The sequence below is a fragment of the Argentina anserina genome, chromosome 6 (assembly GCF_933775445.1).
Source record: "Argentina anserina chromosome 6, drPotAnse1.1, whole genome shotgun sequence".
Lineage (NCBI taxonomy): Eukaryota > Viridiplantae > Streptophyta > Magnoliopsida > Rosales > Rosaceae > Argentina > Argentina anserina.
The window spans coordinates 29,905,694-29,921,309 of NC_065877.1; the positions used below are offsets into that span (position 1 = coordinate 29,905,694).

The window sequence follows — 15,616 nt, forward strand, 5'->3', positions numbered from 1 at the left end:
TCTCGCAGGCCGGACCGGGTAAAAGGTTATCGAGCTTGCGGGTCTCCACGGACTTTTCAAATCTGCAATCTAAATGATGAGGCCTAATTTTGCGTTTGAAAATAGACAAGGGCAAAATAGAATTTAGAAAACAATCATCAAAGGCTTTGTGTTTTTGTAGATGGTTCTTGCAAAAGCAGCCTCAAAGCAACCCAAAATGGTGCTTCTCCAAAACGGTTTGGAGAATCAATTCCCAAACACCTCATTTTAGACCTAAAAGTGATTTTGCTCCTAAAAGCAGCTCATGAAGCCACACCAAATTGGCTATAGTCATTGTCATCCTTTTCTCTTCCTTTTTCTCGTTTTTCTTTTTTTAGCTCCGGGATGAGATTAGGCAAACATAAATGATTACAGTGATGTTTATCAACTTGGGGGTTTGTTGTCAAAAAAAAAAAACTTGGGGGTTTATTATTATCACTAAAATCTTTATCATTATCCCTTGAAATTTGGGTGGGCTAGGGTTGAAGATGTTGACTAGTATTTGATAGGTAAGGTTGCAGATCGGGATCGATCTACGTATAAAACTATAAATGGGATTGCAGATCCAGATCAATGTATGTATATATACAATAGACTGTACGTGGTTGGTTGTGGAGGTGGTGGTAGTCGTAGTCGTAGTCTTTGTGGTACGTCTAATTAGTTCCTTTGCGAGGAAATTAATCGCTCTGCAGAATGGCCATTCTTCGTCTTTTCCCAAGTCTAACTGCATTTTTAGGATTGATACTTCAGTTTTGATTGGACAAAGAAGTCTGCAGTCTGTTATGACTAACCTTTTGAGTCAAATTTACAAATGAGTGACTATGCCACTACACTAAAACTAACTGGTTCTGGCCGGCACTCGTCAATTTTGGCCGAAAGAAAGTGTTACATATCGCGAATATTGTTACATATCCAGAAGATTATATATCAAGGTGAATAGAAAGCATTTATTCGATTAACTTTCAATCAGATTAGTGATACTTAATTGCTCGACAGTTCAATGCCTAGCTTTTAAGTTCATTTTTATTAGGGAGAATTCAACAAATGGTACTTAAAATATTGGTCATTCTAACTTTTAGTACTTTACATTTGAAAACTATCGCATTAGTACTTTAAGTTTATATTTCAGCCTAATTTTAATTTCTTCAATCAATTAACACCGTTTGTGACTTCATTTCCCACCAATTTTTAAGAACATTTTCGTGACTTCATTATTTTTCAATTTCATCTTTCATTTTCCTCCAATTTCAACTTCTATTTTTTTAAAACAAGTTAATTAATTCACATCATTTCATTTACCACAACTAGGACAAACAAGGTAAAGTGTGTAATCACAAAATAAACCAGCATATATTTCATATTGTATATGTCCATCAACTAAGAACCATATTGTTATAATAATATGCTCAAAAACTCTATCATAGGATTCATAGGCATTTGAATGTTTCAAAAGTAAAAGAAAATGCTTATATAACAATTGGTTAATTTGAATTGTATAAAATGTTAGCTATAAACTAAGTAAAATCAGTGGAAAATAAAATGACGAAAATACCCTTAAAAGTGATAGGAAATAAAGCCACTAACAGTGTTAATTGACGGAATGAACTAAAAGTTTTCAAATATGAAGTACTAAAAATTAGAATGACAAATAATTAGGGTACGTTGAATTTACACTTTTCACTCCCGTTTCTAATTCTAATCCACTATAACCAATTTCTTTTGAACTTGTACGTTATTTTCAGGTATAAAAATATGCATTTTATTTTCCTTTGTTCTCCAGTGATCTTGTTCAATTAAATACAGACTTTACTTCTTTTCAACTTCATATCTTGGAGGAAATCGTTTGATCTCAATCAAAAAAAATCTCCGTATCTTAAATTAACTCTGTATCTCTTCTTAATGGAGGATCACGTCAAGTGAATACAATGGCAATGGAAGTCCTATTTGCAAACACTATGATTAAAGCTACATTATCTCAATAATTATAAAATGAATACTTTGGCATATAAACGTCCTTATCAAGAGATCTAAAGGTCCAATTTAGACCACTATTTTAAGTATAAATTAGTTTATTAGTGCCACGCTTGCAATATGGTTTTCACGAAAAAATGTTGACGCATTACACAGTACGTGTATTGTAGGATTTTCAAAGGATTGATCGAATCGAAATGGCGAACTTAGAAAATGAATTGTGTAATGCTTACGTCAGAAAATACATTGTACATGTTGGGAGATTTATACGAAATAAACAAGCATGCACAAGACACACAAAGGAGAACAGATCCACGGTTCCACACCATGAGGAATAACAAGCATAACTAATCAACTTACATGCTCATTGAAACAAAACCTTGCGCTTCGGCCGCTACTCTCGAGCATGTATAGTTCGTTTGGTTATTCAAAAACAGAAAAACTTATTGTTGATTACTTTCGTGCATCAACTCCCGCATGGTAGTTATGAAGTTTCGTTGTGCATAATTGATCGATTAATAGACCGTTAGAACAACGTTTTAAAACCTTTGGTAATGACTTGAGTGCTTGGTGCAGTTGATGGCCCTTCTTTCATCAAGGATCAAATTTCTGAATCTTCTAAAACGTTTATCCTGAACTACTGCCTATATCTATAGGCGAATTGTTTTTTTTTCGATATAAATCTGTAGGCGTTTGTAAAATCAGATGAGACGCCTAAGAGTAGGAGATCATGCAAATGTGGTTATGGCTTGTGACATGTGTGCTTGATAATGGAAACTGTATTATAGGGTGCTCAAATGACCCTACACCTTTTAGTTTTTTTTTTTGTGTTCGACAAATAACTGGTCGAATTTGCAACAAACATGATTGACTGTGATTCGAGTATGTTCTATAATCTATATCTTCTAATCGTTTTACCTCTCTCGGCTTTTGGAAACTGAACAATAAGCAGCACAATTTGAAGACCATCCGCATAGCACTCCCCAAGAGAAAACGTCAAAGAAATTTCATCTTCGATCAGGTTCGTGTTTGGCATACTGCACTACTTTATCTGTTTCATTCAATTTCAACGACTTGGACATTAGCATTTTTTCGTCAATCCAAATCAAAGTGGAAATTAAGCTTCTAAACTTAGATTTCAGCCTACGTGACGCTTGTGCAAGTTGTGATATCACTACGTACAATTTGAACACAATCATAAGTCCACAATATGGTTGGATGTTTCTTGACTTAGATATGCAAAATACAACCGTAAAATAAGCGCAAAATGAGATTTTTATAAAAAGAATCACATTTCATACATGAAATTAGAAAAAAATCTGGTAAGATTTCAAAATTAAAAAAAAGTTAGATTCATAAATCACTTATAGCGTTGCCATTGAAGTTGGAAGTATTTATAGGAATGCCACTATGGCTATCTCTCAGCCTAAAACAACAATAAGTCTTTGAACCAATATCGCATCTACGCTTGCATATGCCTTAGTGAGGAGGTGTGGGGTTCATCGACGTAGGGTGAAGGTGCGGGTTTGTCGGCGCGGTTTGGCTTAGTGGAGGCACCAAATCGTCGGTGTGGGGTAGACGTAGGGGAGGTGCAGGGTGGAGGCGTGGGGTGGAGGTGCGAAGTGGAGATGAGTGGAGGTGCGGGGTTGAGACGTGAGATTGGAGTCATGGTTTGATAGTGGAGATGCAAGGCGGAGGTGGAGATGCGGGGTTGAGACGTGGGGTGGAGGTCGGAAGATAGATATATGGGTGCCCAGAGCAATTCTTTGGGTGCCCATTCGAAATCTAAATTTCAATCCCTCCAGTCCTTCACCCTTTCTTGTGTTTCTGATTTGGTATCATGTCTCATATTTACCCGTCACACTACTAGCCACACTACTTGTCATACTAATTTTCTATTGTGACATGTAGTGTGATAGATATTGTGATAGCTAGTGTGACTGGTGGTGTTCTGTACGACAACATGAGTGTAATTATTTGGATCGTATGAGTTGATTTGAGAAGTTCAAGATCACATAACAGTAAAAAAATGTCGTTATTTCTAGTCATTCTTTTTCTTCTTCTTCTTCTTATCACAACATAGTCACATAAAACAGTGTGACAATGAATGTGACATGGGGTGTGATAGGTAGTGTGACATGAGATGTGATAGTTAGTGTGAAAGGTAATGTGACATGGGGTGTGACATGTTGTGTGGCAGTGGGTGTAGTATGTTGTGTGACAGTGTGATAGGTAATGTGACAGTGGGTGTGACAACGGATGTGATAGGGGGTGTGACATGTAGTGTGACATCGAGTGTGATAAGTTGTGTGATAGTCAGTGTGAAAGGTAGTGTGACATGAGGTGTGATAGGTTATGTGACAATTAGTGTGATGGATAATGTGACAACGGATGTGACAGTTAGTGTGATGGATAATATGACAACGGGTGTGACAGTTAATGTAATATGTAGTGTGACAACGAGTGTGATAGGGAGCGTGACAATGAGTGTAACAGCGGGTGTGACATGCCAAGAGGAATTTTTTTAATATGCAAGATTATGTTAAATTCCAAAGGAAATTGGTATGAGTATGTTTAAAATGAAGAGAATGACTATAATTAGAGAATTTTGAGTTCCGGTTTCGTCGGAATTGCTTGGAGCACCGCCATCGACGGCGGCAGCCCCTTGTGAGGGTTGATGCGTCTTGTACGGTGGTCAGTTCGAAGTGTGTAGGGTATCAAATGAAAGAGGGGAGAAAAATATTTCCAAATGTATCAACCACACTCACATTCATCGCCGGACGGTAAACTTATGACCGTAATAAGAAAAAAAATGTGTAAGAAAATATAAAATAATTCGGAAATATAAAAGAATTTACTATTTTATAATTTTATTTAAAACTTATCGAGTATTTTATAATTTTAATTAAAAATAAAATAATAATTTTCTATTTTATGACATGGGATTGTACATCCAACTTTACACGCGTCAAACATCCTCGCGAGTGAAGAAACCTCCCCCACCCCCGCGCGTAAGCCAACACATCTGTTCCCTAGTATTGGCTGGCACACCTCTATATAAACCCACCCAAACTCCACCGTCGGAAACTCAAAAAATATATTTTCGTCTCAAATTTCGCTTCCGCATTCTCCTAAATCCCCGATCTCCCGTCTTTTTGATTCCGATCCTTCGAGTCCAACCTTAAAAACTCTCACCGGGAATCGGAATCCGATCGATCAACCGGTCGCGGCTGTTTGAGATTAGAGATTGCGGCTTGGGATTAAAGAAAAGAAAGGCGCATGAGCTGGTTGGGGAAGCTGGGTTTTATAAAGAGGATATCCAATTCCAATTCCAATCACTTCATTACTTGTCTCTTGATTTTTACCCTCCATTATTCCCCTCAATTGCCTCCTTCTTTGTTGGAATTCGAGATTAAGGCGCTTGATCCCCTATTATTATCCCATCAATTTAATTTAAATTGTAATTCCAATTCTGTAAATTTGATTTGAATTACCATGGCTGCTTCTGGAGACGACAGTAATAGTAATAGTAATAGTAGTGTTGCTACTCCCCAATTGCGCAGAGGTCCGTTCCACATTTTAATTTTTTTTTTCCAATTAAATTAACGTGGTAGATTTTTTTTACTGATGATTGGTGAAAAAATGCAGCTGCTTGCAATTCAGGTGTTGAGAGGAGGCCGACGACATCGACGCCTTCGCCGTCTGTGATAGTGATAGGCGGAGGCATGGCTGGGATTGCAGCTGCGCGTGCTCTTCACGATGCTTCATTTCAGGTATAGCTATGGCTGCAGTGAAATTCATTGATTCATTGATTATGCAAAGTACTTAATTCCTTAACAAAGAAAAGTGTTTGGTGATCAGGTTGTGCTGTTGGAGTCTCGGGATCGGCTTGGTGGTCGAGTTCACACTGATTACTCGTTTGGTTTTCCGGTTGACTTGGGTGCATCATGGTAAACTCACTAAGCTGATAGTTGAGGAATATGAATTTGGAAATTTGTGTTCAGAATTTTGTGGTTAATATTGTGTTTTGGTGCTTTAGGTTGCATGGAGTATGTAAAGAGAATCCCTTGGCTCCGTTGATTGGGAGACTGGGTTTGCCTTTGTATCGAACCAGTGGTGATAACTCTGTGTTGTATGATCATGACTTAGAAAGGTACTTAATCTCTCTTGTATTAACTGTCTAATGAAAACTCATCATCTACTTGTTGTTGTCGCTGATATTTGCATAAGTCGGGAACTTTAGACTACTTGTTTTTGTTCGTTTTTAATTATTTTGATTCAACTCACTCTTTATGAAGTTGAGACCTTTTTCTAGTGTTAGCCGACAGTAGTGATGAATTTAATTTTTGTGATTAATTTGCAGCTATGCACTCTTTGATATGGATGGCAGACAAGTTCCTCAAGATTTGGTTACGAAAGTTGGTCTAACATTTGAAGAAATCCTAAAAGAGGCAAGTCATCTTATGTTTATCAAAGCATTTTTAGATTATAGTTGCCTGGGGTACTTTAGTTCTGCTCCTCCTAAGCCTTAAAAAAATTGATCTTTGTCATTGTCAGTCAGTTTGAGACGGTTATTTTTCGTGATTGCAGACAGATGATGTAAGAAAGGAGTTCTCAGAAGATTTGTCCATCTCCCGTGCTTTCTCAATTGTTTTTGAAAGGAAACCAGAATTGAGGTACCAAAAATGACGACCTTATACTATTGGGTTCGCAAAAATTTTACATCCTGAAAGTCCAGGAATTACTTCTGTGTCTTTATTATATAGGTTGGAAGGAATCGCCCATAAGGTGCTGCAGTGGTATTTGTGCCGAATGGAGGGATGGTTTGCAGCAGATGCTGAAACAATTTCACTTAAATGCTGGGATCAGGCAAGCTTCTCATCTATCCTTGTCTCGTTATGCAAAAGAGTTCAAACAGCGATCCTTTTGTGGCTTAATTTTTTTTTATTTACAAGAAAATTAAAGAGGCAAATACATGTCAAATTCTATTATATAATCATTCTATTGCTGTGCTAGTCATTGACTGCTTGAATCTGAACTAGGTACTTGTTTTATTCATTTTTTGGAACACCAATGATTGGGATGAACTATATGGTAATGCGTGAACTATATTGAATGCTATTTAATCTTAGAAATTTTATTTTGTACAGGAAGAACTGCTTCCTGGCGGTCATGGTCTTATGGTCAGGGGATACCGCCCTGTTATAAACACCCTTGCCAAAGGTCTTGATATTCGCCTTGGCCACAGGTACATTGATTTTTTAAAACAGTTATCCAATGTATATGTTCTGTTATCTGGTTGTAGCTTATTCAACAATTACACGTCTTTTGTTGTCAGGGTGACAAAAATTTTAAGGCGCTATAACGGTGTAATGGTAACAGTAGAAGATGGGAGGTCATTTGTTGCAGATGCTGCTATTATTGCTGTTCCTCTTGGTGTGCTTAAGGCAAATATCATAAAGTTTGAGCCAAAGCTACCCGACTGGAAGGAAGTAGCCATTGGTGAACTTGGAGTGGGAATCGAGAATAAGATAGTGTTGCACTTTGAGAAGGTGTTCTGGCCAAATGTGGAGTTTTTAGGAGTGGTTGCAGAGACATCATACTGTTGCAGCTACTTTCTAAATCTTCACAAGGCAACTGGTCATTCTGTGCTTGTTTATATGCCTGCAGGGCAGCTGGCCAAAGACATTGAGAAAATGTCTGATGAAGAGGCTGCTAGTTTTGCATATAAGCAACTCAAGAAGATCCTTCCAGATGCTTCTGATCCGGTAATCCTCGTTTCTTGTGTCATTTTCTCTTCTTACAAAGGCATCTTAATGATTTTTTAAATATACTTCAATACTAACTTAATTTATGATTTGAAACTATGCAGATCCATTTTCTTGTTTCTCACTGGGGAAAGGATATTAATTCACTCGGGTCCTATAGCTATGATATGGTAGGCAAGCCCCATGATCTGTATGAGAAGCTAAGGGTCCCGGTGGATAACCTCTTCTTTGCTGGGGAGGCAACAAGCGTAGACTTCCCAGGTTCTGTGCATGGTGCATTCGCCACTGGAGTTATGGCTGCTGAAGACTGCAGGATGCGTGTTCTGGAGCGATATGGTGAGTTGGATTTGTTTGAGCCGGTCATGGGTGAGGAGGCCATGTCTATCCCAATCCAGATCTCCCGGCTGTAATTTCTGGTTGTTATCACTTACAGAAGAATCCTAGTATTGCGTATGTGTGGGTGTCAGATTTTCTGTACAGTCGGACTTTCCTGTGGGAGTGTCGAGTGCAATCTCCGTTATTCCATGGGTTAAGGATCGGCTTCTCGATCTTTACAGTGGCATGTCTGTAGTCAAACTATCATAGGACAATCACCAAATAAATCTTAAGCATCTAGTCCGAGAATAGCTAGTGGAATGTTGCATTAGGCATTATGTGAGGCGTTAGAGGACCTCCTTTGTAATGAACTGTATTTATTACAAGTCGATCTATAAACTATTTCACTACCTTGCCAATTTTTCAGTTACCTCCTTTTGAACAATTGACAACAGTATTTGTTGCATAGTATTTGATTTGGTTCTTTTTCTACAAGGGATTCTGTTTTTCAATGATCCTTAAATCAACCTGCTAAATGAACTCATTCCTCATGCTCCACCACAGTTCTTATGTTGAATGGTGAAAGATTAATAGTCAGGTTGAGTTTGTATTCAGACATGGTTACAAGCCCAGACATGGTTACAAGCCAAGAAAATGAATCTTTCAATGTTTTACCTTGAGGTTCAGTTTCAAAGAATCAAGGAAGAATCCAAATCAGAAAGAGCGATTTCCTTTCTATCCATGGAGTGAAGTGAATAACTAAGTTGCTCAGCTAAAACATATACATTTACAGGCCGAGCAAAGATGACATTTTAAAGCAAATGTAGCAATCATGCCCAAAAAAATCTTCGACATTGTGTTCTCTGCAAACCATTTAAAATTAAAGCCGGCCTTTGTTCTCATCGCTTTCCATTTTTCTACAAGATGCTCAAGACATAATCACCCTTGAACTGATTCTTGTTGCCTGCTTATGGTAAATGAATGAGAATAATATTTAAAATGAGAAGACTCACAATTCCTCTAGTGACTGGTAAAAGGTTCCTGTATATGAAAGAAATGCTTGTCAGATTGGGCACTGAAACTTCTTCAGAACAAACATTACCAACTACTACTACATGTTATACCCGTTTAATAGAGCGATATCACATAATAGAGCTGAAGCTTTCGATTGGATCAGATTCTTCAAGCATGGTAGCTGCCTGAAAGCAGTCTGCTGCATCAGCCATCCGTCCGTCATCTCTATGAATCATTCCCAAGTAATACCAAGCTTTACGATTGTTAGGGTCAAGCCTTAATGCATCAGAGAGTAAACTTCTTGCAACTGGCAATGCCTTTGGTCCCATCTTTGACATAAGCATGGCAACCCCAATCTTGCCAGGAACATAATAGGGTTCTTGCATAAGAGCATTAATGTAAGTGCCTAGAGCTTCATGACTTTTCCCACATCCTTCCAAGATAATGCCTATATAATTAGAGAAAAGTAAGTTTAAAGTAAATATACTATTCAAAAAAAAAATTCATTAACATAGTAGATAATTCATTTCTTGCCTTCGGCGTGCAGTGTTTCTGCAGCGTACTGCCTGAGTTCTCTGGCTTTACCCAAACATATTTCTGCATCCCTCCAATATGATAGGCTGGCATATAAGCTTGACAAACCATGCCAAACTTCAAGTTCATTGACTTTATCATCCTCAGTCTATAATAGAAAAGCCATTTAAAATTTAGAAGGAAAAACTTGCTAACCAGGAGTTCCTATTTGCGTATCTCTAGTTCTCTACATTAAAAGTAATATTGGAGAACACTGAATTGTAACAGTTACAAATATTCAACTGAAATTAAAAGCCATGAAGTGTTGATTAAAAAAGCAACAATCACTCTCATGAGTCTCATCCAATTGCATTGCTACACACTACACAGAGCAACTCATGCTTCTTTAAAGGGTCAAATTAGGCCCTCCATTATGAAACATATCCAATAATCCATATAACATTTTGTACCACTTTAACAAAAAAATGACAAAAAAAAAAGGTGAAGAAAATATGCATTCAATTGTGTCCTGCAAGGTTTGAGACATCTATCCACAATCCGGAATTTGACTTTATACAATATGAACTAATTACTTTCAAGATAAGCCAAACCAGATTACAGTAGAATCACCATATTATGCTACTTTCCTACCACTACCATAATTTTTTTTAAGGGATCGAAAATTTGAAATAGTCTGTATTTGTTTACAGTAATTAAACAATATTTTTGAAGAGAAAGAAGCAGAGGCCAGAATATACCTGAGAATGAACTCTGAGAGGCCCAAAGGATTTCCTTTGGGCTTGAACCAAAGCAAGAAGGTAACGGTAAGTTTCAATTGCATCCATTGGTAAGGATTGGGAGATTTTCAGCTTTGCTTTAAGTCTGAGAAGTGGCCCTTGCTCCCATTTTGCAGTCTCATCCAAAGCCGCATCAGTGACTACATGAGCCTCTGAAAATCGCTGTTGAGCAGATAAAACTAGAGCAAGAAACCGCCAACCTTTTAATAGGTAGCCCCCTGTTTCATCAATGAACTTCTTTGCATACCGCAAAGCAGCATTTAGATTCCTATGCTCTGCATATTGAACCCCTAACTCAAAAATTAAATCTGAATTGTTCTTCTCCAAAGCAACAGCCTCACTTAGTGATTTTAGAGCTTCAGACTGAAGACGAGACCTTTCAAAGTCAGAGGACGAAGTTTTTGCTTGTTTCCCCAAACAAAGACCCAAAAAGCGAAGACTTACCGCCTTTAAATGTTCATCCTTACCCTGAGAATTACTAACAGCCCTCTGGGCATATCCAACTCCCTCAGCTGCAACATAAGAATCCTCACTGCAAATTTTTGCGGTCAATAACAGTGGCATGAGTTCATCTGGTCGTTCATGTTTGTGTAAAGACTTCCTTAAGAGATTTAAAGCGACTTTGTTCTGTCCAGCTCCAGTATAACACAAAGCTAAAGAATTCCAACGGTCAACACGAGGATATACTCCAGGCATGATCTCTTCAAGTTGCTTTGCTAATACAGAAGTCTGGTTGCATATAGATAGTGCAAATGTTAGATGTTCTATCAGTGATGGATCCCATTTCATTTTACCCTGGGACAAATTTCTCAAAAGGATCATTAAAAGCAGGATTGCCTCTTCCAGATTATTTTTAGGCACATACGAACCTTCAGCCTGAACACCTAAACTGGGTGGACCAGCCTCTAGTCCGCTATACAACAGAAACACAGCAAATGCTTTCTGAATTCTTGCTAAGCAATCATTATCTAGGTTCCACTGACCAAGTAGAGCGCGTCTATAAGCAGAGATCGCTTCTTGATAGGAACCACCTTGTTTCCATAGCTCTGGAAGGAGCTCTACAGCTTGGCTGACTGTTTCCTGCAATCTACTATCCACTTGTGCATCAGGTATTCCTTGATGGAATATTTTTTCCACGGCATCAAGTACTTTTTTACAATCATGAGCAGCCTCTACAAAACCACAAATGAAGGTTTGATTGGTATCCAACATACATTTGGAAAGTAAGCAAGTATGAAGGTTTAGTGAACCTTAGACAAGTAATTATCCCAAATCATGGATTTGAAGCAGCCTACCTGTTAGTCTTCCAAGCTTATGAAGAGACTTAGCTTTCAAGTATATGGCGTCAAGAACAAGGGTAGCAGCATGCTGTGAGACTGAATGTTGTGAATCAGGACGAGACCGCCCTTTTTTAGAAGGTGTTTTCTCAGTAATAGAAGGTTGCAATCGCTCTATGGCTGCTTGCAGATCGATGCCATCAAACACACGAAGAGCACCTTCAAGATTACCTCTTTGGTACTCTAACTTCCCAAGAAGGGCTCTTGCTTCCTGTAATTAGCATAAATCAAATTTTGCAATTGAATACAAAAAATATCATCATGCACTACTCTGATTTCTACTTAAAACTGGTAAAAGTGAATTTAACTATGCAAATGGTTAATCCAACTGCAGATCAAGATTCTCAATCACACATCTGATAAATCAGTGGGATAATTATGACTTTCTAATCTGAATCAGATTTCGAACTTTCAAGAGATTAGGCAAAATACCTTTTGACGATTGAATATGCTCTCCATAAAATCAAAAGAAAATGATGATAATATAGAATTATATGATTTCTATGGAGGGTGGAGCCTAACTGCAACTTAATAAAGAGAGGAAATTTGTGCTCTTTCTTCGGTACCAAATGAGTACATATGATATGTTTTAAAAGATAACCAGGCAGGAGAATATAGTCTGGACTTTTCTAAATAAAAGCCGAGGAAAATGGAGACCTATACAAGAAGATCAGATGTAATGCAATGAGCATACTATCTAGCAGATGAAGTTTGATCTTCTTACATGCTTATAACTCATAAAATCACCAAGGCTTAAACCAGAAGCACACAGTTCTCACTATCCTTGGAAGGGAGGAGGTATTGCCTGTTCAAATTACCATGATAGGTTTGTTTGCCTTACCAAGATGAACAGATGCAAAAATATGAATACAATTACCTGAAAATTGAGTGATAACCCTTCTCGTAATGAAGATTCTGCCTCCTGAATATTTCCTTCATCCAACTTGGCTGCAACATCAGTTGCTTTCATTGAATTCCCATTTGCAGAGAATTCAACCACCATGCCTTCCTCATACTCGCCAGATTCCATGGACTGGCTGACTCTAATCTCCTTGGTCACCCTTTCTCACAGTTTTAGTTCTGTTAAGTCCTTTTATCCATTCAACACTTTAGCTATCACGCATAAATGCTGCAGCAAGAAGCAATACACTAATTTACCTAACAACTTCTGTGCAATGAACCCAGTTAACCTCACACATTATGTAAACCTGTATGTATTGGGAGGTGTTAAAATGCTACAACTTCAAGAGTCACATCCTAAAAATCCCACTAAAAGAAAACTTCTTGGAATGCCATAAAACCTGCAAACATATCCCTATCTAGACTTGAATTCCAACAAAGACATGAATACACAGAAAAGCCGAAACACGGTAACGTGGGTTAGCCAAACTAAAGATCATAGCACAACACACATGGGTTTCTTCCGAGAAATCCAGTAGTCTTATATAATCAACAATGTCAGAAAAGCAGGAACCTTTGGATCCAATTACATCAAAACAATAATCTAAAGTCACAGCTAATCTTTGGTTTCCAAGATAATGCAGCACTTTATTACCAACAGAAAGAAAATGCAAGACTGGGGGAATCCAAAGTCAGCAGAAACAAGCCATGGATTCTGGAAATACAAAGCAGCATACATTTTAGTCTAACATCGATGGAGGACATACCACATTGTTGAAACACCAATTATAAACAAAAGCAAGATTCAAACTTGAATTGCACTGTGGTTTTTCTCTTGTAATTTAAGGAAATAAAACAACAGCAGGGTTGAAATGGGCGGTGGTGTTACCTGGGAATTTGCCGGCGGAGAATAGCAGCGGCGGTTGTGAGGGATTCGGATCAAGATTGAATATGGAGGACGGAATATGACTGGTGGGGGGTCAGAGGGTCGAGAATTCAGGGCGTGTTTATGAGGTTGAAACAGGAAGATGTGATCTGAATGTTGTTGCAACTCAAACTCCTCCAAGTTTATATCTATGCCATTTATATTTGGAGCTACAGCGAAATAATACAAACGTTGTTGTTCGTCTTCTAATTCTGTCCTTTTTATTTAGTTTTATTTTATTTTTAATTTTCCAATGCGCTTTTTACTTTATCCTGTATGCTTTTTTATCCACTTTTTGCCATATATATTTATATTTTATATTTTATTTTGCAAAGTTTAGGCCCTAGTTTGAATATACCATTTTGTACTGAAATTAGAGGCCGCAACGGGACGGGACGGGCCAGCACAACTCATTTTATGCGGGTTAAAATTGTGCTGTACCGTGTTCGGGCTGACATATTTATTTATCGTGTCGAGTTCGGACCAGTCCATTAACTTAAACATTACACTCGGCCCACGGCCCAAGTCTATATCAGGCTGGGCTCGGGCCCGTGCTGTCCTAAAAAACGGGTCGGCCCGGCCATTAACACTATAATGTTTTATTAGAATATAAATTATGTAATTAGAATACTTATATTATATAACTATTTTAAATAGTAAAATAAATAAAATATTATGGGCTTTGTAGTAGCCCTTACATCAAGAAAAATACTACAACATATTTCATAATCTTATTTCTAAAATGTTACATATGTCAAAATAATGACGTTTTTCTTCATTATTTTGATAATATTTGTGAAATAATGAAGTTAAAATAATGAAATAATCAAATATTTTGATCTAAAATGTTTAATATTTAATTCTCATTATTATAATTGTTTAAAAAATTATATAAATAATATAAAATTATGTGTTTAACGGGCCACCCATAAATTATCGTGCCTTGAGCTGTGCCGGGCTCAAAACGAGGTCGGGTCGGCCCATTGCAATAACGATCTCGGGCTGTACCGGGCCAATTTTTAATGAGTCGGGCTTTTCGGCCCACTTGCCACATCTAAGTGAAATGTTCTGAAATCGACTCATGATACATGTGTTGTGACTTATATTCCTTAAATTTGTTAATTTTTAAGAAAAAATTAGTTCCTTAGTAAATGAAATAATTAGACTTTAAAATATTATTACAATATTCAAAATATTACTACTCTGGCATTCCTTTGTTTTGTTCTAGTTTTAGAAAGTCAATGTTTGTTATGAGATGTTGATTCCATTCTACTACTTTTCTCCCATGATTTGTAACACTTACAAGCACGAAAAAAATTATCTACCACTATGAGCATCATGGTGATTCCAATGTAGGGATTGTGATAGTCACAGAGATCTAGGGTCACCAAAATTGGAGAGAAAAGAGTAAAATTGGGAAAGAAAGATTCAAACCATTTTCATTCATGCCCTCAACTGGGGAATAGATACAGCTGATAGGAAAGGAGAAAAGCTACAAGACAAAATACTAGAGAGGACCACACAACAGTCTGATTCTAGCCTCCCTGGGCTTAACAATTCAAACTAGCAACTTGGGTCTTAAGCACTGAGCTAATTGTGGCGAGGGAGTTACGTCATCTGAAAGTAGTTCTCACAAGTCCCACCCTCTCAAGAAGGTGCCTGACTGCGGGCACAAAATGCAGGGTAGCGTGCCATGATCGAGTGAGCAGTTTCTCAGGAAGCATCCTCCATAAGCAGGCCAGACCATTAGATTAACCACATAGTTACCGTTTTTTTTGTCTTGGTGACATCCACATCAAGGACCTTGGGAGGGGTCTAAACCAGCTCAACCTTGTCATCAAACTGAGGCAGAGTAGAGAAGATAGGGGTACCTTCCCCCACTCTCATCTTAAGGAGTGAAACATGGAGTGGATCTTCGATTGTGGAGGCATATCAAGGCGATAAACCACATAACAAATGCGAGTAGCCACTTTAAATGGTCCATAGAACCTAGGAGAGAGCTTGTGAGATGGCCTCTTGACCAAGGATTGTTGGAGATAAGGATGAAGCTTCAAAATC

The 15,616-nt window shown here is 37.8% G+C and overlaps 2 protein-coding genes across 4 annotated transcripts; one reads left to right on the forward strand and one right to left on the reverse strand.

The window, feature by feature from the left end:
* Nucleotides 1–5,094: 5,094 nt before the first annotated feature.
* Nucleotides 5,095–8,500, forward strand: LOC126801250 (polyamine oxidase 2-like). Its single transcript, XM_050528744.1, has 10 exons — nt 5,095–5,554; nt 5,638–5,762; nt 5,851–5,939; nt 6,029–6,142; nt 6,353–6,444; nt 6,584–6,665; nt 6,756–6,858; nt 7,140–7,237; nt 7,328–7,757; nt 7,862–8,500. Exons 1-10 carry the CDS (start codon nt 5,485–5,487, stop codon nt 8,165–8,167), a joined length of 1,509 nt encoding a protein of 502 aa, XP_050384701.1. The 5' UTR covers nt 5,095–5,484; the 3' UTR covers nt 8,168–8,500.
* Nucleotides 8,501–8,714: 214 nt separating this feature from the next.
* On the reverse strand, nt 8,715–13,694 carry LOC126799164 (protein NPG1). 3 transcript variants are annotated; one of them, XM_050526296.1, is made up of 7 exons: nt 13,523–13,694; nt 12,611–12,862; nt 11,692–11,944; nt 10,358–11,568; nt 9,621–9,768; nt 9,197–9,534; nt 8,715–9,113 (listed from the first exon to the last, which is right to left on the reverse strand). In XM_050526296.1, the coding sequence occupies exons 2-6, from the start codon at nt 12,761–12,763 to the stop codon at nt 9,215–9,217; spliced, it is 2,085 nt and encodes a 694-aa protein (XP_050382253.1). In that variant the 5' UTR covers nt 12,764–12,862; nt 13,523–13,694; the 3' UTR covers nt 8,715–9,113; nt 9,197–9,214. The 3 variants fall into 3 exon arrangements, with proteins under 3 accessions (XP_050382253.1, XP_050382252.1, XP_050382254.1); XM_050526295.1 differs by lacking the exon at nt 8,715–9,113 and having other exon boundaries at nt 9,141–9,534; XM_050526297.1 differs by lacking the exon at nt 8,715–9,113 and having other exon boundaries at nt 9,141–9,534; nt 12,611–12,941.
* Nucleotides 13,695–15,616: the final 1,922 nt, after the last annotated feature.